Source organism: Hylaeus anthracinus, unplaced genomic scaffold (assembly GCF_026225885.1).
Source record: "Hylaeus anthracinus isolate JK02 unplaced genomic scaffold, UHH_iyHylAnth1.0_haploid 11982, whole genome shotgun sequence".
NCBI classification, from domain to species: domain Eukaryota; kingdom Metazoa; phylum Arthropoda; class Insecta; order Hymenoptera; family Colletidae; genus Hylaeus; species Hylaeus anthracinus.
In genome coordinates this window covers 11,234,460-11,261,860 of record NW_026534330.1, presented here as the reverse complement: position 1 = coordinate 11,261,860, position 27,401 = coordinate 11,234,460, and the positions used below count along the sequence as shown (strand labels likewise).

Genomic DNA, 27,401 nt, shown 5'->3' with positions numbered 1-27,401 from the left:
TACGCGACGAAGGGTCGCAAGAAGCATGGAAATGAAATATTCCACGCGATCGATGTCCTTTGACGCGAGACTTGTCCCGCTGAAAACTGTATTGCGACGTGCGGACGATAGATCAATACGATCCCAGGAGAGGCTACGCCACTGCGATCATGTGTAATTCGCCTTGCGCGCTTATGCTGCTGCCGAGGCGCGCAATTAATGAATAGAAGATGGGAAAAAAGGGCGGAGAGAAAAAAAAGGTATGCATATAGAATTCCAAGCATTGCGGATACGGCATACGATCTATAGAAGCGTTTCCAGGCGGCTGCGAGCTCTACGCGAGACGTGCACCACTCGAGGAAAAAGAAAACGGACGTACAGTTGTTTTCCACGTTTCGCGTATTGTTCACGACGCCGACGGTGACTGTTTAATTTTGTTCCGTTGTTAACGCCGCGATCGAGCCTTTTTTCCGTCGAATATACAGGTCAGAGGTGGATTACTACGCCTGAATTTCATCGTTTCCGCAATTGTTACGTGTAATATGCAGGTCAAACGTGGGATTACTTTGCAATGATGTTTCGTTACTTAAGAAATTGCAGGACATCAATGCTTCAAGTGAATTTATTATGATTTATTAACGTGCATACTCTTTTTCACATTACTTTGTCTAGTTTCTTAGATCAGAGAATTTTCATTTTCGATGTTTATTGCAGAGGAAAGTTACAAAATACAGTGAAGGATAAGAACGTGATAAAAATATACATGAGTTCAGAATTCTATTAATGCATAGAAATTAAGTGGTACTAACAATAATGCATACAAATGGCATTTGTGTATTCAGAGATATCCTAAATGGGAATTTTTATTTAATCAGGTGCATCTTCAATTAACACTGTGGAATGACACGCCTGGTTTAGCTACACACTTGATATTCTATTCTCTTTCTATATTCTTATGTTTATATAAAAATGACCACTACTTACAATGATAATACTTTCTAGAATTACAAAATTCACTATACTAAAGTGAGCCAGTATATTTCTGTGTGTATTCAATTAGTGCAAAAAAAGAAATCCATTTAAAATTCATTCCTCAAGATATTGATATTAAATTACTTTTTCATAATTACTACATCATAACTTTCCCCTGAAATTTGTTCCTACTCACTCTGCAATTTCGAAAGTAAATCAAGAATTAACGCGTGTGTTAGACTGAGAAGATGCACGTTTCCCTTATATATTTTCGATCAAGGCCAATTTACCCTACAAATTATGTAACAAGAATGTACAAGTTCGTAGGTTACTTCGATATAGAATTCTTTGGTTATCGGACCGCACGAAAGCTACTGAATAAATAAATTCACATTATACTATTCGTATTCGATATCAGCAACAGTGATCACGTTTATCCTTGGTGCATCTATTGATTGGGTGAATTTTATAACAAGCTAGTGAATGAATTATTCGAGCCGATACGGTACGTCCAAAAATTCTTTTGTCGAGTGCTGCGCGCTAGGACAGTCAGGCGGAAGCTTATTTCTGGTGGGGCACGTGTGTACAGTGAGGAGCTGAAAAGATTGCCAGTGTATCTAAAAGTAATTTGAAATAAATTCACTTTACAAATAGTTGATGGAATCATGTAATATATTGTACACCTTATATATCCATACCAATATTATATATACTATAATATATAGATAAAATTCATTACATAATATATGTTATAGTATACATACAATACTATATATAATACATTATTAAACAATTACGTAATTTAGTCTTTATTAATACGTAAATAGCATTTGTAGCATCGAATGTGCTAGTGGCAATCTTTAGAGCTCCGTGCAGTACATTGGCGTGTCCACGACCATTACTAAAATCTCATCGTGATGGTGATATTTACCTGACCCAGTGCGCAAAAGCATTTTATACAGCGCGATGCACGAGTTACGTGCACGTGAATTCGACACGATAATCTTTCTTTTTATTTTTCAAAGCGCACAGCCAGGTTTAGTATTAATTTTTGTCGTAAGACGTCAAGACACTTGCGACAGAGCGTGTACGCGCACAGCCGAGCACAACAAGCGCGTTTGTTATCATTTGGCTATGTACGTGATCATGTGTGTGTGCGTTTGTGTGACCAACTTACACGTGTGTGACCACGATGTATCCTCGATAAATCATTATGTACACATGAATGGAATCAGCGTGGATACAGAACGATTTACAACAACGCATTGATCGAGAAAGCGATTACTTTAACCAGACGAATTAGGCGAAAGGAAAACGAATGAGTATAACACAGTCGTGTACATTGTCGATGAGAGGGTTGGGGCATCATTTAATTAAACAAAAAATTAACCTTTTTTTTATAGCGTTCACGATCGTTTTACTGGAAATACTGTTAAATGAAAATTATAATTTTACTTTGGTTTAGATATCTCATCATTGGAGGCTACCAAAAATTTTTCCCTTAAACCCCAAAATTGATAAAACTGTTAAATTTTCAGCGAGACAAATACACTCTTACCAAATTTCCTCGTTTTCTTAAAAACCGAATCCCCAAACTTCTAATCAACAACGCAGACAAAACAAAGGAATAATTTCCCGACGAAGCAAACACGTCTGAAGGCAAATTGAATTTAACGCGCAGTCTCAAAGAAGCAAGACGCTCCAAAAATATAAATCGCCCAAAGAATACGTTTATTCCAATTAAAAAAGTGTACAATGAAAAAAAAAAAGAAATGAATGCTTGGATGGACATTGGCGATTTTTTGACGCAATGGTCTCGAATTGTTGCTGTTTATCATCGGGCTAGTTGATATCACGGGCAAGGTATTGATGTAGAGCGATAGGAATCGATGTACACCGTGGCGCTCGTGAGAATTAGGTGTCTCGTGTAGAAAGTATAGTAAATGTAGATCGGGCAGTGGGTGACAAGTGTCCAGGCCGACTGGTCGACCGAATGCAAATGAAAATCGTGACGGATTCCTCAGGGTGTTCTATATATATAGTATAATGTGTATTAAAAAAAAAATATATATATATATTTATATATATATATGTATACGTGTGGTGTGTGTTGTAATTTCAAATCGTATGATAAAGGTAGAGAAGTTGGATGATAGAGAGAGTGGTATTACTTAGCGTGACGTAACGTCTTACTTCTTTTTTCTTTTTCTTCCGTCCAAAACCTCCCTGAAATTGGAGAAATGGAGAAACAGTCGTTACACACAGAAACAACACAGAAAAATAGGGGGGTTTGGGCTAAAAGAGGGGGTTTCGTGGGGGGAAATCTCATAGAATTTTAGCGAAATATGTGAGAGACAAGGTTTCGCTAATGGTGCAGTCACGGAAACAGTAAATAGGTGAATACAGTATGTAGTACAAAGAAAGGGGGTTGAAGGGGGGGGGGGGTTTGGGGGATCGATTCAAGTTAAAGCTACAGAGACAGACGCTAGAAAAGATAGAGAAACAGGAGGCGTGAGGACAGACATCATAGTACTGGGTATACGAAACAGTTAATACCTATATATATATATATACGGTTCTATCTATGTATGTATATTACGTTATATATGTTTATATCTGGGCATATACGACACGTAGTGTATTATATAGATCGAAGCGAGAGGATTGCGGGATTCTGGCAAGCTGGTGTGAGAATAGGAGGAATATATCGAAGCGTTATCAATTGATACCATCTCGAATCTCTCTTTCCCTCTCTAATCTAACTCTAACCGGCTCTCTACTGCGGAGACAGCGAGAGGGGAGTTAATTAACATCCGAATTGCTCGGATTTAAGTCGATATACGAGGGTGATTCTTCGTTGTATGATTATAAAGAATTTTTGGTCTAGCAGGGAGCGATTTTAAACATTTTTAGACAATTGATATCTATGAAAAATTTATAATGTTTGTTACGAAAGTTTTTTTTTTTTAATAATAAGATTAAGAGTATTAAAATGGGGCAAACTGAATTGGTTATATTTGTTACTGATCTTCTTTAAGATACAATAAGTTTCTATTATTTCATCACTTTTATTCAATATATTCTTGATTGTCTGCTATATTGAGCTTGATATGCTGTGTGTACTGAATACTCAAAGAAACAAGATGTCAGTTACTCTTTTTGTAAATACGAGGAATCACCTTCTGCTCGAGTAAACTACAAATTACATCACATCTTAGATATTTCGATCACTGACTAACTCGATTAACAATAAACTGACAAATTAATAGTTAAATACCTCTTCGCTTGTATGCTGTCATCTGGATTTAAAGAGGTTTCATTCATTTTGTTTCGAAGACTTTTCAAACGAACGTAGAAGTAAGAAAGGAGGTGAATTGAAGTAGAAATGTACCGTTCGTAGTCAGACATGGTTGGAAAAGATATACATATATCTCGTATTACTCCTTTGAATTCAATTGCAGACCTCGTGTACAGTTAGTTAAAATAGCTCACATTGAATTTCAATTGTATTCATCCCATTTATAAATTATTATAACGATACTCTCAATATTTATAATATGAAAAGTGCCATGATGTATTTTTAAAGTTTAAAATTCATCACATAGATTATTCAGATGAAAACACATAAGCGAAAAGAGAATCTAAAAATTTCAATTCACATGTTGATATACTATTACCACTACCAACCATATGGACTACGATAAAGTTCTAATTTCTGACGTTAAATAAATAAAATAGACCAAACGGAACCATTATTTTAAATATCCAAGTAAGAAATTATATAATCAAACGTAGATCAATGTTCATTTTTATATGCATAGTACACATCTCTGTAACTTCTTAATTTAATTGTTAATACAAATATCATTGAAAGTTTCAAATATTAAAACCTTTTTCCTGTTTCAAACACAGTATTATTCATTGAAAAGGAGAATTATTTTTCGTTTAGTAATTTTAAATCCTTGTGAATATTACGATTGCGTAAATTCAATCCTGACATTGACCCTGAAGTCTCTGAACTATCTTTTTTATAAAGCATCAGAAGTTCCTAATGAAACTGCAACAATTACAACTGCCTAGCTTCTAAACACATACATGGCTGGTAGTGTGTTTACCTATGTACAAGAACTACGTACATATATAAGGAAGTCAACTATACCAGCGTTGAACCTAGAGGGAGAGAGAGAGCTACGAACACAGCGATATTTATGTACGTACAGAAACAGGCACAGATAGTGACACTGAAGACATCGAGCTCGTACGCGAACATATCTTTAGGTAACACAAAAACAATACATTATTCGACGACACTCGTGGTGTTTCGATGTATATATATAGATATATAGATAGACATAGATGTAGACAATAGTCGTCAACAGGACAGACATGTATATTTCACACTACGTTAGCAATAAATCAAGCAAACAATCAACGCGACTGGTAGCGACAATCGGTTGTTTACAAGAAGAGGGGGAGGGGGAGAGTTACGGGTAGAAAACACCGCAGCTTTGAATAATTCGTATGATATGTGAACATGAAGTAACAGATCTCACAAAAAAAAACGCCACTGCAGCTACGCAAAATTAGTAAAAAAAAAACGTATACGATTACGGGGTATACAAAAAGATAATTATATAGATATATATATATATATATAGTAAACGTCCATCGAGCGTCACGGACAACACCGTGAAAAAATATATATACATACTTGACACTTGATCAATCAGTCCCACAATTTTATTAATCTAATATCGTAGGCTACATTAAATGTTAAATATTTATGCAAATATACGTTCGAAGAGTGGAAGCATTGATCTGTGGTGAAGTATGCGTTACAATCAGTGAAAACACTTGTAAACGCACTTTAATAGCGATGCTTGTACGTTCGAAGACTCGCTAATATATAGATATCTGCAAAGTAGAACACAACCTGTACATCGATGCTAATGTGCAAGCACGTTACGTATAGAACAATCGTCGTTGCCCATCTTGGAACTTCTCATGGACTGAAAAAACGCGTACGAAAACACACGTACGATAGATCGATTCGTCGGGGGAAAAAGATACTCGAACGGATCGAAGAAATACTTTCTTTTTTTTTGTTATCATTCATGTTACAGTGTGAATGGTCGCGTTATTGTTGGTAATGTACGTACGTGGATATACGTAAAAGGACACATGGTTGTATGGGAGGTTGAGTGGATGCTAAAACGAGTGTTGCGAGTAATCGACGAAATCGGTTGGTGTGCCCTGGGGAAAAAGAAAATAAATAGAAATCGTATTCGTTGATTTGTTGGTGTGTTTAAGGCACAGACTTTTTCGGGAGTGCGAAAACTTTGCACTTTGTTATTTGGTGTACTCAAAAATAAGTAGAGGCTTGCCTTTGAGAGTAGGAAACTTCTTTTTCGAGATTAGGAACTCCTTATCTTCTCTATTTAATTTTACCAGAGACCTAACTCAAAAATGAGTGACAGGACTTTTCAGTGAGGACAAAAAGAAATTAATTCCAAAGGGCAGCCGATAATGAAATTAAATCTAGAATTATTAAAGAATTAAATGAAATCTCGAGACAAAATTTTGACTTGGTAGAAGTCTTTACATTGATTTACTTTAGAAGTGAACGTGTTAAAATAGAAAATTTCCTTAGTTGAGGCATTCCTTACTCGAGGCTACAAAAATAAAATATATAAGTATTCAAAAGACGTTTCTTTTCCCTTGATGTCTTCAACTAGGAATTTTCTTTTTATTCTCCCAAAGTGAAAGAAGACAATGATTGGTCTCAAGAATTATAATTAAAATAAACAAGTATCCAGAGAAGAACTAGGAATTTTCTTATTTTTCTCTCAAAATGAAAGTGGTTTTCCAAGCAAAGATAGTTAGGCGCAGAACCGTTTCGTCGATTAAACGAGTACGAAACGAAAAAAGAACAAAACTGAAATATCTTTTGTTAATAAGAAATAAAATCGATATCCTATGTAGCAGCGGGCCACCAGCGATTCTGGAGAATCGTGGGGCTGGCTAAGATCGTAAATGTAGGTTCGAAAGGAAATACGCCCGCATTCCTACCTCGCCTTCCGCTCTCTTCTTCTCGAGCTCCTTCTGCTTGGCATGTTCTTCGGCAATGCGAGCCTCGATCGCTGCCAGGGACTCCCGCGTGAACGGACGGAACAAACTTCTTTCTTCCTCTGATACAGAGTCAGAATCTTCGGACATTGTCTAAGCTGCACACAGCTGAGCCACCTTCCTACACAACAAAAGCACCGTTTCTCAATATTACAAAATTTTGTACATATTAGCTGTTGAAATCAATTCTGTGCCCTTCTAAAGTAAATTTATTATTTACTTGCAAAGAATAGTCATGCAAATTTCACTCCTTTCTCAGTCACACAGTCCAAGGGAGCACATATAAAAACAAAATGATACCTAACATTCTTATTCAAACTAGAGTTACAAATGTGGGAACATAAAGGCACAGAATTCGTTTCTACGCTGAATAAAATTTGTCATGAATCAAATACAACAATTACTTTCTTAAAACTTCAGTATCTTCCACTTTTAAATTCCCAGTTCCATCTAATAGAAAATTAGACTTCGACACACAACACAGCCACTTTTCTAAGACCAAAAGCGTCACCAGCTAAAGTACATACTTTAAGTCCGTAAAACCATCAAACTTTGTTCTCTAGGTAATCTGGCCAAGTTCGAAGGATAGAAATTCAGGAGAGGAGTCTCTCTGGTTAGTTTCGAAAAAGAGCAATCGAAGGTGAATTGTGCGACACGGGAAACTTTATAAAATTGATCCATGAGACCCGATTGGGGCGTATTGTGCAGAAAAAGTGCCTTCAAACTATATCATTGTTCGTTTCCGTTCCCCGGTATCTTACAATGCTGTTTTTTTTGAAGCATCGAATTCTAAAACTCGATTTAACAGCTAACTTTCATTTATGATACTTTTTTCCTTCATTCGCAAACAAAGATAAAATTGAATTCATTAGATATTCTATACGTATATTTTTTGTCTTTATTCCTGTTAAATTCAACTCACGTTTTAGAAAAAGGTTGTTTTCAATTGAACCAGAACTGTTTTAAGTAGTTTTAACCCCTTGAGCGGACGAATTTTAAATACATTAATTCTATTTAATTGTAATTGTAATCATTCAATAATATTGAATACACAGAAATCAAAGCAATTTCAATTTCAAGAGTTCAATAAAAAGAAAAATTAACAGTACAGGAAATTTGAGAGAAATTCTCCCTTTTCACTAATTCATACGCCTAAAGTTTACTTTATAGAAGCAACATAGCCTGTAAATAGACACGCCAACGTCTAGTTCCTGGGGAACTAGGGTAGCGAAGGTAGAAACCTCATTAAGTATGCATGAGGTTTATCGAACAGTCAACTTTCAAGCTGATTCAATGTCCTGCCTTCAAAATCGTGTCCCAATGGCCACGTTGTCCCTTAAACAGCTCTCTATTTCTGTCTAAAAGGATCCAATAAAAAGAGCCCCAATCGATAAGCAAATACCAAAAATTGTTAGCAAAAGAATTGGCTCCAGTAATAGCTACGATTTCCATCATCGTTGAATAAAATATAAGCGACTACAGACGTCAATAATCCGATATAAATACGCCCCTAAATGTATGGTACCATCTATTATTTTCCTTCATTCTTTTTACCCTGCCATAGGCGACCAGAAACAACCCCTAATTGTTCTTTTAATGCAGCTCGAAGAAATTCAAGATTATTAATCGAGCCACTCGAAACGTTCGAGTGGCGTCGAGGGGAGAACCAGAAGTGGAAACGCGTTTTTTTTTTTAACGAGCCATATTTCAAATTGCACACCTTGACGAGCTATTTAAGAAACACCCCTTATACATGGCCACGAAGTTCCTGGATGAAGGGGTTGCAGTATACTTGAAAGTTCTTGAAACATTATTAGCGGATTTCAATACAAGGGAGAGAATTAAAAAATTACAGAAAAGAGGTAAAGTATGCTCATTTTACATTTTGGAAATTGTAGTACATTGGCTGAAGCGAATAGAAGCTAATGGTATATTTTTCACTGCTATTCAAAGTGTTCAGTGCCCTAAATGCGTAGTTAATATGGTTTGCCTCTGGGGTATGAAATTCATTTCTGAGTAAATATAATGAAGATGGGAGTGCAACTACATATTATGGACGTTATATGGTAATGAAGGCGCAGCTGTGCAAGGTAACTATGAGAACAGGTATCAATCTTAGAAAATGGAAACTTTGTCTGCTGGTGATGCTAAGGACAGTACACATCTAGCAAAAGCATTGCCAATAATCGAGTGATTATAAAAATAAGCAGATTCACTTGCTTCGTATTTCTGGCGTGAAGAAGACTTTAATTAGATCATTTTAGAGATTCACCAAACTGTTTCACTAATCCTTACCACTCATTTATTTAAAAAAACGAATCCAGAGTGGCAAGAACAGCTTCTAATCTTATTCACGGGTGAAAAAGTCCTTATAGACGGGTATCCTCCTTTCGACCCCCCAGACTAGGCCCTCGAATCCTCAACCGTTTCTTTAGCCCCCCAAAAAACGAATCTTCTTTAAGAAGAGTCCTTTATTGAACAATTTTAAAGCTCCACCAATCCTCACACTTCAATTACCCCAGAAAACTACTTCTCGCTCCAAAACCACCCATGGTAGCAGGAACAGCTCCCAGTTACTCCAGAAAACCTACTTTCCACTCCAAAATCCACCTAGAATAGCAAAAACAGCTCTCAATCTTATTCGCGAGTGAAAAAGTCGCTCATATAGACGGGTATCCTTCGTTCCATCCCTCAAGACCTCCAGACTAGTCTAAAGCCTGGAATAATTTAAATAAGGCTGTTTTTTCGCAAAGGATACTCACTTTTGATCGGTGCTAACAGTTTCTGAAGTGTAATGTGCGCGAGTCCCACGATGCGGGGGGGTAATAGAGTGGCTGCTGCGGTGGCTGCGGCTGCGGCTGACGAGGACGAGACCGATGCTGGAAACCGCGCGATTTCCCGGCTAGGTGCCGGCGCCTAGGCGTCGATTCGGGACGCGTCGTGCCGTCGATGCGATTTGACGACGCCGTTACGCACGATCGGACGGATAAATGCGCTTCGTGCAGCACGTCGACTGCCGATCTGCCGTAGCTATTCCTTTCCCTCTTCTTGTCGATCGCCGTGACGCGCTCGTTCACACAGTGGCCACCGCCGATACTCGCGATACCGATGCTCCCGCTACCTCTAACGTTGCTTCTCCTGTTTTTGATGCTAATGCTGCTGCTGCTGCTGCTGCTACCTGAATCTCGTTCCGACGAAATGGCGACGAGAAATGACGAACGCGCTGCGGCAGTGCGTGCTATGTCGGGGACCGTCCAACGCGAACCAAGATTTTTCATGTCCGACCTGCACACCCGTTACAAACATTAGTTTTAGAAGCAATCTGGGGACCTAGGTGTCTTTTGTTGGAATCTTGGAGTTTGTTAGTTTTATTGGAATTTGGAGATCTTGGTGATTGTGGTATTTGCTTTATTGGAATCATTAAATCTTGGGGTCCATTAATTTGATTGGAACCTTGAGGTCTTGGGGTCTGTTAGTTTCGTTAGAACCTTGAGGTTTTAGTATCTGTGGTAGGTGGATGGTTGTTTGCTTGGTGAAAGGTACAGTGTATTTCTTTTTTAGACGTTACTGTATGAGTCTGACGCTTTGGTCATATTTCTGGACAAGAGAATATTCGAAAGCTTTTTATTTTAAGTTACTTTGTTTATGAATTAATATGAATGAATGCTATTATAATTTGTACGAGAAAAATAATGGCGTAGGGTTCGGTTATGTCGGTTCAATTTATACTGGTATCTTCATAAGAGCGTAGACTTTTAAACTGCACTGAGTAACTAATAACAAACATTAAAATTTGTAATAAGAAATCACAATAAGAAATTTAACAAGAATCGAGCACTTAGATATTTAGACGATAGTTGAACGTGCCGAAAAGAAAGTAAATCAAGAATTGATTATTTACTGAGATGAATGAAAGATGAAACAGGTGTAAATGTAATTATAACAGTCTAGAATAAGATAGGAAGATTATGAATGTAATCCTTTCAACGCTGAGTATTCAGTTTTTACTTGGTGGGGATGAGCACTATGAGTTACGAGAAGTTTGTAATCGCGTTTTTTCGAAACGCCCTGTTTAATGAGGTCGTAAAACCAGCGGGGGGTAAAGGCTGTAGCGAGCTCGAGTGTCGCGAGTCAAGAACCCAGGAACGATTCTGTATGCTTTTTGGATACTAAAGTGGGCGCCAAATATTTTCACTCCTCAAGGCCACTTCGTGTGTGAGCGATGCTGCAAACTACCCTTCTTCACGGTATCGTTACGGATCCTCAACCCTCCACCCAGTCGCGTTTGAGCTTAGATAAGAGCACTGTCAGTGACGTAACCAACGGTTTCACGACCCACGCGGTACTATTTATGGTGGAATCCATTTAAACGAAGAGGAAACTAAATTAAATGAAATTAAATTATATTAAATATTATTAACGAGGTAGAGTAAAATATTTCTACAATAGTTCTACAATAAAATGTGTGTTAAAGAAATGAAATTAGGGGAGAAAGTGTTCAAAAGAGTTGGTAAGAAATTTGAAGAAAAATGAACGAGGATGCAAAGCTATTAGTAGCTGAGGTTTCTTTAATTTTCCGAAGGAAAATTATCAGCAAAACTTCTAAAACGATATTTTATTAATAGGCTACGGATTTTAAACATTTATGGCTAATATATCAACGTAAAAATCATACCAAATAAACATAATACATGTAGAACATGTTCTGCTAATTAATATAATAATATGCAAAATATTTCTGATATCTAAATCACAAGTAAACCTCCACTCACGTACCAACTCATGTAAAATAGAAAACAAGGGATGTGAGACATATAAACCTGACCTAATATCGATACATAACAGTCCTTCGAGAGCCTTAGTTACGTCATTGGTCACTGTGTCTTTGGTTTCTCTTCCTTATTGGCTGTAAAGCAAACAATGGGGCGTAACGAACGCTTGGGAGAGGAGACAAGAGACGTGGCAGAGTAGCTAGTTGGTATAATGAGATTTACCGAATGGCCTCGAGGGGCCAAAATATTTGGCGCCCGCTTTAGCCCATTAAGGGTCTGTACACACTCCTTTAGTTAGGCGTTCTACGGGCTCGTGCGGCCATTTGTGCTGAAAAATACGTTTGGCAGGTTGCACCCTCGAGAGTATCGCTTTGCATAACACTTGTGTGGATCTTTAGCGCGGAGCTATTCCTTCCACTCATTACACATGCATACATAAGCCGAGACGTGAGGCCCCTGGAGAGCATGGAACTTCTCGAGGGGTCGACTTGTCAGCGTTTAACCCTTCGTTCAATCTCTGCAAGGCTTCTGGAAAGTCTTGGTAGCATATTGATTGGGGAATGGTTTTGAAGATAGTCAATCTTTCTATTTAATATTCAAAGAAACGATGCGTTTGATCTGTTAAGTTTTTTGTCAGACTTTAATCTCGATTTTCCATTTAATTATTTACTATCGTGTAAGGGGAGCTTTCTGCAAAATTATTTTTATTTCTTGAACCATTTCCAAGTATATCTTCGTAGCTTATTTATTTCTATTTCTCGAGGAATGCTTCAATAGGCAACTAATCTTTTTATTTATTATTTTACAGAAGGAATAGGTTTCTGGACCTCGCAAATCTTCTGCCAGAATTTTATCTCGATTTTCAATTTAATCCACCCAAAGTTTTATTTAATATTCCTCGTAAAGTGGTCTTTCTGTAAAATGATTTCCATTTCTCGAACCACTTCCAACTATAGCTGTGACCTTTGCTATGACCGAATTTAAATTAAATGCTGAGAGTCATTATAGCAGTATTAAAAGTATACCATGAAGGAAAATGTGACGCCGAGAGAGTGCTATAGAACGCTTTAATGCTCTATCCCAAGTTTCGAATGAAGCCGACATTTATAAGTACTCTATTGTTCGGTGTTGATTAAAAGGTGGAGATTCATATCTTCCATGGACACACGAGCACAAAAGAAGAAAGAATCGGTCGATCGGATTTGCTAAATCGTGATTTAAACCCGGGGCCTCTCGTTTGCTAGCAATTGTTCCAGAAATCGAGCTATCTGGGTCGACAACAGATTCTTCCTTCCTAAGTCTATCATTCAAAAAATGGTCACCGCGTTCGAGTGCTCTTCGAACCTGTTAATTCTTCAAAAAGTACGAATACTCTGTTGAGATCCAAGGGAAATCACGAATTCATGGATTACAATAAAGTATTTGTCTTCCTTGACATTATCTGGAATATATATTGATGTATTTTTTGTACATCGTGCATCATACATCTACTGCTGATTAGGTTAATAATAATTAACACCTAGATACTCACGTGTGAATGAAGCGACGGGTGCGATCAATCCGTTATCCGAAATAACATAGTCTGATCTTCGAGTCGATCGATACTTATCTGCAACAAAAACAGGAGAATTCACGTGAGAAGTAATTAATTATTTACCTTCACTAATTTACAATCGATATTATTAGATTAATAATCTATATTATTTCATTTTTATGTAATAGAAGCTAGTGGAAAATATTATTTGTGATTCTCTTTATTATTCTACGTATTATATAAATTCATATGTATGATTAACATTTTCATGTACATACATATTAATTGCATATGAAGTTCATATGTACGAAAATGTTAATTATATATATTTTTTTATAATACATACAATATTAATCGCACACGAAGTTCACATATAATATTCCACATACATGAATAACCACATAAACATTATTTTTCTTTGCCTTATTAAAAAAAAAATTAAATAATACCTCAACTGCTTCATATATATAGATAAATTTATGAATTCTAAATTATATGTAAAAATGTGAATGGCGCACATCAGCATCCTTCGAGGTCGCAGTTAAGGGCAGAAATTCGTCTTTTGGCAGCAGGGAACAGGCCCTCGAGTCTTTCGTCGTGGTTGAAAGAGTGTGGCGGCGTGTTCACGCATATTCACGACAAGAAAAATTTACACGGAGCACGCGATATAGGAGCCAGCTTCGAAGAAGGGTGTTGGTGGTCTTTGACCGAGTTTCGCGCGGTCGATCATATTCCGCCGGAACTCGGTCACGCGCTTATGCATCGGTGTCGTCGTCGCGGCGCCAACGCCGAACCCGCGCCCCTACGCAAGGAAGGAAAAGTAAGAGTGAAGGGTAGCGATGGGACCAATCCAATGACACACTCATTAACGTAAAGGTGCCATAAGTTAACCACGTGTCGGTGTTTCACACTACGCGAGGGAAATCGTAAAAATAACTGGGACAGTATATAAAGTACGGAGCATTTATTGAACACTTCTTTTTTCCACGTTTCGATCATATTCAGCCCTCCTTGGGAATTGCATGTATTTGTGAGCGAGAGGGGAAGTGGAAACTGGAAGGGGGAAATTTCATTTATTTCTACTTTGATGTCTCTAAATTTTAGTAATGCTTAGTGAGGCTTTAGTGATGCTTGAGAAAAAATGTAATAAAAAACCATATACATAGTGTTAGTTATTTGATAGACTACCCTTTCTAGAAGTGTGATTGAAGAGTATCATAAATAGTATTTAGCTGAAATGTGCTCTAACAGTATAAGAAATCGCCACCTAAAACAAAAAGATAGCTCCACAATTTTCCCCGTAGATTTGACTAAGAATCTTTCTCTTCAAACCTATCAGATTTTTTTGTATGATTACCCCAAACTTTTCTATTTATATTTTTGTAAACATTCTTTATATTTCCCAACGATATGTATCTCCATCTGACTGCCAAGTTTCATAAAAATCAAGGTGATGTTCCTTTTATGATTGCAAAACCTTGGGTGATGACTGAAGAATTTTGAAGGGCGATCCTTTACAAATTTTGTCTTCTCTACTCTTCTCTACCTTCTCTAGACTTCTCTGTCTTCTAAGCTTCATCTCAGGCGAGAGATTGATCTTGAAGAAGGAACCTTGGAGGGTTGATGAATGTTACAGCTGAGTCGTCAAGTTTGAGAAACGACCTAGCATGTGCAGCTGGCTAAATCGCTCGTTTCGGGTTGCGTTGAGTTGCTCTTTTATAAATATTGGTGACATTTTTATTCAATCTTGTAATTTCTTCTTGAAATCTGTTTTCATATTCAATATTTCTGGATCTCTGTCAATTTTTTTCGCGTGTGACTGGATGTGTAGTGACGTAATAGTAAAAAAAATTGTGAATTATTTAAGAGAAGGCAAAAGAGGAATTTTAATTTACGCATTCAAAATAAAATCACTGCAGTTCCCAATTTACCATTCGGACAATTATTTTATTTACAAAAATAGGTGTCCAATATTTTTCATTGATTATTTGTGCCTCAAGATCCATAATAATTAGTGATTCTCAATAAAATTATAACTTTTGTCAGCTTCAGGACTAGTGAAAGGTTGATCGCCAGTAGAATGAGTATACGCATGATCAGACGACCCGAGAAAGAACGAAACCACCCGAACCGTTTTACGGACCAATACGTCTCGCGATCGCTGCCAGAGCTGACAAAGATAGGGTCAGCAGTAGTAGACGTCGATCTATTGACCCTATACGATTTAAGTATTTTATATCGAGAGAACGAAAAACACTTTACTACAATTAACTTATTTTAATTACAAAGTAGACAAGCTAGGTATCATTGAGAAACTTTAGGCTTGAAATTTTACCCTTTTTGGGGACACAAGACCCTCCACTTCTGGATCATTCTTACCGACACTCTTTCCTCTATTTTTTTCAGGGTTGACATTAGAATTAATTAACAAAATTGTTCTAATTTTTTTACTGAAACTTTCACAAAGCTTCGTGTAACAATGTTTCAATGGTGACTGGAGACAGGAATCATTGAAAACGTGTTTCTCCACGAGGTGAGTGTGGAAAGCACTACTACAGGAAGCTAGGAATCACAGTCACCTAAGAAGACTGCGAAAGAATTGAAAGAATAGCATGAGCCATAATTAATAATAATATAGCAAAGCTTTCTTTTTAAAGTGTACTTGAAAGTGAAACTCTTCCAAGAAAAACAGATATAAAAATCCAAGTATCGATTAGAATATTCAACAACTTTTTCAACCACAAAGAAGATCACAGCTATTACCTATAACAATATTTAACTTCGAATATTCTCTTAAATCCTCTTAGACTGCGTCAGGGACCCCGGGATCGTCCAGTCGCGTTGGTTTCATGATCTTAACGTAGGGAATTTGAACTTGAAGTAGAACAACCTACTTGCGCGAACGCTGAAACATCGTGCAGCCAGCCCCACTCAAGTCCCTTGGCCTTCTTAAGTTTCGTTCGAGCACCCAGTATCGGAAACAGAGCGTTCCGCGATATTCTAGAGCTTTAGGAACGCGATAAACTCGAACGCATCGAATGCGCAACGAATGTTTGCAGGACGCATAATTCAATGGCACCGATGATGCTCAATTTAATTGCCTATTGCAGCTTTTATCCTGCGGATATACGGCCACAATAAAAACGGCACTCTGCCAACACGCAGGCTAGAGAGAAACGGGGTCAGGTATGTCTATGGTAAATTAGCCTTCATCGGGAAATCAACAAAAGCATTCAACGTTACAAGAGGCCTCTCGCTAAAAGGACTAAGGACTCGTTTTTTCGTGAACGATGTCGAATTTACAAGGGCGCTCTCGCGATTCGACGGAACACGAGTCAACCTGTACGATATCAGGGATGAGCAATTTCTTTCTGATAGATTAAGAGGAGAACGACGATCCAGAAAGGGGAGCATATTTATAAATTTTTTGAGGGGACAAATGGAAAATTTTGACGTAGGAAGATTCGGGGGATTTGAAAGACGGTTTCTTGGTGCATGTGTCGAAATTTTTACATTTTACTTTGATGTCTAAACTCTAATTTTTATTTTATGAAAGTCATTCATATATTAGTTACTCGAAATTTTTGTGTAAATAAAAGATTCATCGGTAGCTTTTGTCGAGTAATTTAAATTTAAAGAAACTATCACCTTTTCCCAGACACCTTAGAGTAAAATTCAATTATCATACATGTTTAACACATTTTAAAACAATTCACCACATCAATTCATATTTAAAAAATTTCTAATCAATTTACAATTGTACGTGATTCAACCCACTTGAATTTAACTTGTTCAGTCAGTGTTCATGGCAGCAGAGAATTGTGTCGTCGGTGGTTCGATTATGAAAAATTCTCGGGTGCGCAAAGGGTTACCAGTAATGGCGACGGTGTTTCTATAGTTAGGATGAATGTATACGAACCCCAACGCTAGAGTGTTCATCGCGAGCTATGTTATCGGACTTGTGCTACTTATTACAGGGCCGTGCAAGGCACAGTTCCGTCGACTGTCGAGTTACGGAAATATCGCGAGAAGACGGTCCAAAGGTCTTTTTGAAAGCCCGAATCACGGATCAATAAATAGTACCGATGCATATAGTGGTCTGCGATACGAAACGAATGCATGATATACTTCACTCCTAGGATGCATGAACGACCAAATGTGCCTGATTACTACCTTCGATCATGCTTCATACACGACTCTGAATTTCTTCTATCTTAAACGTATAATTTTATTTGGGGGAAAAAGAGTATAAAGAAATTTTCGTATTCGGTAATTTAAGGGATGGTTGATAACGAAAGTGTTTTGTGGAACCTGTGGTGGTTGGAGGTAGGTGAAATTAGGAAAAAGTGTGAAGAAATATTTATATTTAATAACTTATCGAAGGATTGATAATGAAAATGTTTCGTGAAGCTTGCAGGCGTTAGAAATAGGTGGAATTGTTGTCTTGGTCAAAATTTTAAATAATAAATGGAGGAAAAAGAGCATTTGACAATTGTTGCATTAATATTATATATGTATATTCCAAATAAAGTATATTTTCAAGATCTGACAGTAATCTCGAAATATCAGTCTCAAAGTGATTAGAAACAACTTTGTAGTTTGTTCTCTCTGATATACAGTCAGTTCAATAAATATTCGTACTCTAAATGCCTATTGAGGAGTTAATAGTTGAATATAAAGCCACAGAATGGATTTCTGCCCCTTATATGAAATAAAATTGAAAGAGGAAAAGTTTGAATGCAGAATAACTGAAAATGAGAGAATTAAGATAGAGGACCCTCTATATTCCCCCTGTTCAAGAGTCTTTTATTACTCCTATTCCTGCAAAATTATACTGGACCACAAGAACTCTCAGCTATCTCTGAATCAATTTTCCTATATCCAGACAGACTCACCCAAGAGACCCCCATATATTCCAAAAAGACTACAATTGGTCACTTTACGTGATTTTCTATTATACTGAAGAATTTGGTCTATCTGTTGGCACCGCATTTGGCGTAATCGCGCGGCTGCCATCTTGACGAGGCGCAGAGCGCCCAGTGGCGCCACCAGAAACCACCAGCGGCGGAAAATCCTTTTCACCGCGTCGACGGTGTGGCACGGCAGCGTCGCGACGCCGACACCGCTGCCGACGTTGCGTGACGTCACGAACCAGGCCGGGTACGTTGCGGAAAAACGTTGTCATGACGACGACCGCTGACGCTACCGTCGCCGCACCGTCGTTACCACCACCATTCGCGATCCCCCGAGCTACATCCGCCAATGCCAAGGATTGAAAACGGTAAAAACTGGCGACGGGGATTTTTACATCGCTACGCGTTATTCCGCCCCCCATTTCGTGTATCGTCTCGAAGATTCTCGATGGAAGAGACGATCGAAATGGTCGAGTGCTTGTAAGTTACATCTAGGTCACTCGATTTCGACTGGAGAGCGAACTAAGCTGACGCTTATGGGGTCGACCATTATCTTCTTTTTGTTTTCTTGATTATGATTAGATATAAGTGATGATTAGTGGTGTGGAAGGGGTGGTTATAGCGATGAGTGCAGTAAATGCGTTAGGGAACCGAGGAACTGGTTTATGTTACTATTTAGTAACCCTCGATTGAGATGTCTGATGCTGGATCCTTTGTGACCCATATTAACATTTTGACAAACGAACTTTAAACGTAATTCTGTTTGCAGTAATCGAATAGACACAAACCAATGTCTTCGTTATTATTATTATTATTATCTCGATATTATTTTAAAATTTCAGGAGTACAATCATCATGTAATGACTTCTTAAAATCTATCCAAATCCCATTAATCCAGTATTATAATAACTTGTGGAAAGAAAAAGTGAAGATGGTAATTGAAAACGTAATAACAAAACATTTTCATCCCTATAACAACCTTAATATTGTGTAAACAGATATAAAGAAGGTAATTCATAATGTAATAACAAAACACTGTCATCCCTAGAATAACCTTAATGTTGTGCAAATAGTGCAGTATCATTCTTTTAGTAAGTATCAAAGATTCTGTTTATGATTGAAGGCATTAAACTATTCGTACAAGTAGTATTGTCAGCGAAAAACGAGTTGCAAGTAGTAAAAGTCGATAAAGAGTCAGACACAATAGAGGAGAGGTACTTTATCAAGCGCACAGGGCAAAATTGTTGCTCCCGCGGCATCAGCTGCAACGACACGACCCACAAAAGACAAAGTATGTATATCTGAGACTAAAGTATAGTGCGGAACAGGGCCATGCGTTCTTGCGAGGACAATCGATCGATTGCCCGTTTGCCTGCCTAACGCCTGACTTCTCTTACGGTCTAACTCGGCGTTGCGCTTCAGAAGACCACAATACATCAAATGTGATCTCGATCAAGTGTTCTTCATCAATCGATCGAACCTTCAACCCTTCGTTATTTACCATATACTTTCCCTATCGAAACATTGATAAGCTCCACCCCCTACAGTTCAAGGCAGGGCTGACACCAACATCAGGGATCTTGTAAAAATAACGACGCAATTATATTTATTACGAAATTCAATGTAAAAGTGAAGTGAGGAATATAAACTTGGAAATTCTGTTGATGGAAGTGTTGGATGAAGTTTAATCTTCGATCTTTGAATATTTTCACTAGACTGCAGTAATAGACTATATTTTTAGAATTCTATGAGAGTAAAATAATGAACTCATACATTGATATTATTTTATACGTTTATAAAAATTGCGGCAATTTTTGTTATGTGTATTTGCAGGGTGTTGTTCTAAAAGTTTCTTTGCAACTTGCATTTACTTGTATTGTATGCCAATGTTAATATAAATAGGCAACCTCACCCCTTAGAATTTAATGTTACAACAGTAATAGGGAAAAATGTACCACAATTCAGTAATGTAACATGAAACACAAAATATTGTGTACGTTTTACTTACTAATAAAACGAACGAAACTTTTGAGACAACCCAACGTTTAAAACAATCGCCACCTTAATATCGCATTAAATCGATCTTCATTCCTCCTCCAATTTAATTGCTCTCGAGTAATAATACTCCACTGACAGATAATTTCTATTAAAATCCACTGGCATCGAATGTCAGTACACGAGCACACTCCTTTCGGTGGATTTGCGCTCAGAACGTCGGGGCGAAGGCATATCGCACCTGTTGCGTTTGATCGCCCATCGTTTGCCCTGCAAAATCCTCCCTCCTTCTCTCACCCTCACCATCTAGGATGCGCGCGCGTTTTTGTGGCACAGTTATCATGGCGAAGCCAGAAAGATTCGGGCTGCCATCCAAAGAGGTGACCCATTCCTCGTGCAATATTACTCAAGGGTGCCCTCCCCACAATAATTCACAAATAAACTCGCAATATTTACTTCTACGATCTTATTTCTCAAAAAGAAGGCAACGTGGGGTAGAAAAATTTGTTAGTGGGGCATTCCAGCATCTTTGAGGGTGGTAAAAAAAAATTGGTGTTGCATATTTGTGGCAAATTCTATTTGTACAATTTTATTTCCCAAAAAGGAGGCAACGTGGGGTGATAAAATTTGTTTGGGGGGGGGGGGGCCATTTAGGCATCGTTCGGGGTGGTAACAAAAATTGGTGTTGCACATTTGGCAGTTCAGGATATCTCAAGGTATAGATTGTAAGACTCGAGGAAGCGTTCATCCGCTAAGTAACGAATTGACGACGCTATGTCTAACACGTTGGCTGTTAGATTAAAATTTCTGAAAATTTCTTAAAAGCTAAAGTTTGGTCTTGAGACTATTAATAATTAGACAATTTAACACTTATCATAGTATTTAATTTTTTAGCCTCGTTACATTCACGAACCATATTCAGATTTATTTTCATTGTCGTCTCACCTTCAAAATTAATTATTTTAGATACTTAATCAAAAGTTCTGTCGCTTATTTCTGAATCACGCGGGCGACCAACGTGTTAAAAATCGTCATTGCACGAAATATACAAGACAAATTTTATAGAATGGCAACTCTCGATCATTCCAAGCAGTAATGTACTATAATTGCAATGTCTAAAACTGCAGCCTCTCCGATTGTAAATTGTCAATATTGCGCATCTCAAAATTACAATTCCGGAGAATTTCAAGCTTTAAGCCTAAGAACTCTAGTTACAGGGTATTGGACGACTCGAGGAAACTATTGTTCATCCACTAATAAGTAACATACTGACGAAGAATTAACAAAAATATGAAAATTGTACGATCAGGAAACTGTTGCATGCGAAACGCCCAACAAGTGACCCTTGGAAGAATCATTTCGTCGAATTAAACTCTCCGTGGGGCCAGGTATTAGCAACAGGAACTTTCAGACGAAGACGAAGGAATCGTGATTGACGTCACGCTTTTCTCGTGTCGAATGGACGGAAAAATACGCTTCCTTTTAGCACAGACAATGTAGCTTTGATACGACCTTTGACATTTCACGGCTATAGTATCGATCTTTTATTTATTAAGGAAAACGGTTTATCGAATTTCAAACGGAGAAAATATGCTGGCCTGAGAACAGCGTTAACTTTAATCGTGATTAAGGATTGGACACTTGGGAATATTAATTGAAATGTTAGAGAAGATAGTGAGGAAATTGACTTCGAATATGTGGCATATTCTATGGACGCAACTGTTGTTTAAAGGGGTTCCTCGTGTATCTGTGATAACCCAGTCAGAAGTAGGCAATATTTTTTTTAAGGGAAACATGCATATCAAACATTCAAATCAAGTTTGAATTTTTTGTGATGTTTAGTATACTTATGAAGATTCCATGTAATTTTTTTCATGCGATTTACTCTCGTGATAACCGAGTTATTAATAATACTGTGCAGCATTGAAAATGTCATCGTAATTGGTAAACACAAACTAATTGAATTGAAAAATACAAACAGATTATTGTGCGATTATACGAATGGAGTTTTTATCAGAACAAGAAGAAATTGAGACTAGCTAAAATTAACAAAACGATTGCACTTTGAAAGGATTAAAAGAGGGTTTGGTTCGAGTTTTTCACCTTCTTATTAATTCTGAAATAAAGTTTGTGATACATTTAAAACAGCTTAGGACTTAGCTTAATTAGGACAAAGATTACAATAAATTGTTTTTTCTAGAGGATGCAGTAGGTAAGATCCACCATTTTTTGGACGAATTATCTTTGCCAGAGGTTGAAAACAATGATTCCTTTGTCTATGTTACAAATAGGGGGTGTGAAATTGATATTATAGGTGCAGTTACTAAAACTGAATCATTTTGATCTATTAAGGAATATTTTGAACACACTTAATCTTTATTTATAAATTTAGAAAAGAGGGTTAATAAATAATTGATATTTCTATGTCATTGATATTGAAATCCAAAAAATAAATCAAAAGAAAGGGTCGTTTAAGAGTCGTGAAACGTGTATGGCTACAATAATAGAAAAATGCGTCTAGAATGTCTGGAGAATCCTCCAATGGACATTTTCTAAATGCTGCATAGCAGTTATAGGTCAATAGCTTGGCACTGGGGTTCAAGCCTATTCATAGGCTTCTCAATTCCAGCACTTCATCGAAGCTCACCATGCTTTTGATTGGTAACTTACAATACTCCAAAACTCAATTGCATTTTTCTCCTCTTTACAACAATTGCTTCTGACAAATTTACTTTAATTCAATCTTCAATCAAGGACACCTCTATTTTCTACACAAATCAACAAACTTTTATCAAAATTACCAACGATACTATTCAAAGTCCTCCCTTTCAACATACACTCCCCAAAACATTAACCCTCCATGGACCGAATTTGTTTTTTTCTTCAGACAACTTGCAAGACAACTTCGATACTTCATCGTACTTTACTTAACATTCTTACTGGTTATCAGAGACATTATATAATCAAGACATATACATCATCTTCTGAAGAAACTAAAATTATTTGTTAAAACGTCTATATATTGGCATGTGACCAGAAAGTTCCTCGAGAACTAACGTAAACTAACATCAATTCTTTGGAACCACCTTAAAAAAATTCGCAAAGTGTCAACGTTTCTCAATCGATTCAAGGATCACTGATCGATCTTCCCCTAAGAGTCTCTCATGATCCCTGTCTCAAGTTGTGTGCATACAGACTTTCACGCTTTTCCTCGTCGAAAGGAAAGTCCGTGGTGCACGAGTCGGTGATCGATACCATCGCACAACTCTCGAGCGGATCGTGCAAGTCGTATTGACCGGCAATTTTCGCGCGGAGGAAGGTCATCACGAGACACACAGAGGCTACGAGCTGGCATACAGAAGGCAACGCGATATAACCTACTGTCACGAGCGGCTGCGAAGCACGACCTTCGCCCAACCAACACAAACCAGCCCGAAACCTATTTCACGTGCGAGCAATCTCGAGAAGAGCGAAGAAGAAGAGCCGGGAGCGCTTATCGTCGTCGCGAATGAACCCCTGACTGATCCCTGACCGAGGCGGTATCGATCGATATATCGAGAATGGAACAGCAGTCGCGCGTCACGCTATAAGTAGATATATGTCACCTGTACGTGTGAGTGACTCTGCCAGTCTGCGTCTGCTGCGTGTGTGTCTGTGTGTCACCTTACAATTCGATTCGTGCTATCCTTCTGGCTAATCGAAACGGCGTACTGGCCACGGTAATTGATTAGCCAGGAGACGCTCCTACGTCATCGTCGACGTATCGGGGACGACGCTTCATTCTCGATACTGACAAACCGTTGGGAAACGGACACGAGCACCAGGAGCGCCATTGGGGGACACGCGGTCGAAATAATGAATTCTAGTCTGTTTATGAACAGTTCCAGTCGCGGGGGAATGGTAACCCTTTCATTGGCGTCGTCAGGTGCCCATCGACTAAGATTCTTGAGTATTCATTGCGTAGACTCGAATCAGATTCGAATTAGACTCTCGTGGACCTTCCTCGAAGATAACCCTTCGCCAGTGGGTACGTAGCGTCCTAACCGAACGTTCTATTGTGACCTCAAAGTATCCACTATCAGATTCTGAGACTTTCAAACACCAGTCGAAGGTCTAGACAATGCTAGAAGCAGACCAAGAGTGCTTGGGTCCCCAAGTACTCCCACGCATATGCGCCTCCTGGTCGAAGAACGCCTACACGTCGTGCAGTAGCCCTCAGACCAAGTCAGTCTTTCTCAGCTCAATGCTGTCTAAAATTTTGGAGTACTCGAGGACTCCCACTGAACAATCCAAGCTACTCCAAATCTTGAAGACTCCTGAGTTAAGAGATAATTTCTGACAAAGATCAATGGAAGAGCGAAGACCCAAGCCTGATGGCCCCAGTACACCTCGAAGGGCCCCAAGAGGGTTAATTACATCCCAGCTGATCCACGTCGAGTACAGGACGCGTATATACGTTATAAAGTTTGTCACTTACGGTCGAGGAGTTTCCCCAGTGGAGTGGAATAGTCGCTTGAACGAAAAGAAGTACGACGTAGCGATATGGAGAAGAGGCACTGCGATGTCGAGGAGGGGCGGGTTCTGAGATACCTCCGCGGGCCTTGCTTGTTCAGCTTCGGCAAGAATAGCACACTACCAAGCAACGACACTGTAAACTTAAACACCGTACCACGAATCAAACTCCCGTTTTCCCTCTGTCTCTGTCCCCCTTTTATCCCACTGTTTCGATCCTCTTCGTTTCGTGTCGCTCCTCGGGGTCTCGTCTTTCGGGCTTTTCCACCAAAGGGATTTTCCTGAACGATGACTCTTCCTTTCCCACCCTTCTTTCTTGTCCTTTGTTCTTTCACGCGCCTCTTTCGACCCTCTTGTCTCTCTTCCACTCTTCTTCCAAACTTTCCTCTGTTCTTCACCGCAGCGGCAAGGACCCGCCCCGTGTGTCGCGCTACACAAACGTGTAGTGGATAAAGAGAGCGTAAAACTTGCTCTGCGACAACATTATCTGGCCGGTTATCGGTATCTCGCCGCAGTCGTCATTTCTTCCTTTCCTCCAGTCTCACCGCCCGCGTCGCAACGAAAATTGATCGCGTTGCGCGCGACGGTCCCTTACTGGGGGACAGACCCGACGCGTTCCTGCCTCGCGTATCGCTGTCAACCCCGTTACCGCTGAAACTGTTCCACCAGGTCCCTGGTGGCGAATCCTGGCCGATCCTATCTCCTGCCTTCCTGCCCGTTCTTCTCGCCGTTGACTTTCCTCGCCGAACCGGGTCCTTTCCCACTTCCTTTATCCGTCGTTTCCACCTGGCAGATAGACGCGCGCGCGCGCGCGCGTATTTCTGTCGCGTTTCACCCCTCTGTCTTCGAGGCTGCCTCTCTTCCACCCTCTCGAAACACCGTTGTTCTCTGTGTTTCTCTCGCCAGCCTCTGGTCCCCCTCTAGCACTGTCTCACTCTTTTTTCAACCCCCCGTTCCGAACCCTCTCACTTGTTCGCCCACTAGCACTCTCTGGTCTAACGTTTTCCTCTCGTCCGCGAATAAATCCAACCCCCTTACCTCCTCGTGTCCTCCTGTAAAGCTCGTCGCTCGCGAAAACGGCTTTTCACTGTTCACCAGAGAACGAGATTTACTACTGTTCCCCCAAGACCAACGCGGCAGCCTCTGGCGACGCGTTTCCCCTTTTCCTCGTTTTCCCTATTTTTTTTTTTCAACGCTCGCCAGAAAAGGTTCTCTCGAGGACTGTCGCGATTAGACAAACCCGACGCGGACGTTATTGCACCGCCACGCGCCAATCTCGCGCAGCGGACTCTAAGGGAACTAGTTTCGAGGCGCCTCGACGCCCTCCCCCCCTGTTGCCCGCACCGTTCGCAACCCTCTACGAGAATCACCCCCTGTCTGACCACCCACAGGAGCCGACTACTGCGCGCGAGAGACTGTCGCAACTACAAATCCGTACTCGTCCAATCGCGAGGCGCCGAGTGAAGGTGGCTTCGAGGGGTTGTGCCACCTTTGCGGGGAAAATAATCGAAATTTCTCTCGTTCTTTTCCTTTTTTTTTTGTGGAAAGATAGGGTTCGAGTTCTTGGAGATAGCGTTAGGTAACGATTGGGAAAGATTCTTCTCGGAAAAGAGGGTGGTCACCTTTGTAGAGGGGGTGGCAATCGAAATTTTGTTTCATTTGATAGTTTCAACACTTGAAAGTAACGTATCAAGTGTAGAAATTAATTCTGTTCCTTTATATTTTATCATTTGTAACACTGGCTTGAGTAAAAGTATTTAATTGTCATTTTGTTATTATGTGTTTAATTAGTAACCTTCTAGGTTCTCGACCTGGTCTTCGTTATAATGAATCTATACATATCGCATAACCTGATGAGCGTTACAATATCAAATTTAATAGCCATAAATTGTTGCTTATTATTATTATTCTAACAGATTACAAGTATGCTCAATAATTACAGTAATTGCAGAAGGCTAACAATAAGCAAAATTTGATAGCTGCTAAAGTTCGTACAGATCCATTACAATGACCACCAGGTTGAGACTCATATCTACATAGATTCATTATAATGAAAATCAAATTGAGAACTAAGAAGATTGCTAATGTAATGTACCAAAATATATTTGTGTAAACTGGAATTATAAATTATTGAATATAGTAATTAATAGTAACTAGTAAATTGCTAAAAAAAAAAGAACGTGTACCTCATTTTTAGCAGTTCTACAAAGTTGCAAAGACTCGTTAAAATGAGGGAGGGGTAGATATTCCTTGTCAGGCGCACGAAGAGAGCACAATGAATGGGACACGACATCGTGAATGGGGGGGATAGAACATCAGCGAACGAAACTTCGAAGCTGTAACAAGTATGCGATCGAAACGTCCTTTTAATCAAATGTATAAGGAAATGTGTATGGAAAAACGTTATTTAATAATTGAACTTTTTTCTATTCTTTATTATGTTATCATAAAAATAATATTAATTTATATTTGTGATAATATTGTCTCCTTTGAATAAATACTTCTTTAATCAAACAATATTAAACTACATACAGTTGAAAATAATCGTGCTACTATATGATAGTCGTCATATTTGTGATGATACTCCCTCAACAATTG

The 27,401-nt window shown here is 38.8% G+C and overlaps 1 protein-coding gene across 21 annotated transcripts in view; it reads right to left on the bottom strand.

The window, feature by feature from the left end:
• Window positions 1–26,246, bottom strand: part of LOC128885959 (sodium channel protein para) — a 60,719-nt gene extending 34,473 nt beyond the window's left edge. For 10 of the 21 annotated variants that reach the window (XM_054140387.1, XM_054140388.1, XM_054140391.1 and 7 more), the window contains exons 1-6: window positions 24,769–26,246; window positions 13,381–13,458; window positions 9,840–10,362; window positions 7,021–7,198; window positions 5,170–5,223; window positions 3,145–3,177 (exon numbers count right to left, since the gene is read on the bottom strand). In XM_054140387.1, coding sequence (XP_053996362.1) covers window positions 3,145–3,177; window positions 5,170–5,223; window positions 7,021–7,167 — 234 coding nt within the window. In that variant the 5' untranslated portion in view covers window positions 7,168–7,198; window positions 9,840–10,362; window positions 13,381–13,458; window positions 24,769–26,246. The remainder of the gene's footprint in view (window positions 1–3,144; window positions 3,178–5,169; window positions 5,224–7,020; window positions 7,199–9,839; window positions 10,363–13,380; window positions 13,459–24,768) is intronic. The other 11 variants (XM_054140392.1, XM_054140398.1, XM_054140402.1 and 8 more) reach the window with 4 other exon arrangements.
• Between the last annotated feature and the right edge of the window lie 1,155 nt (window positions 26,247–27,401).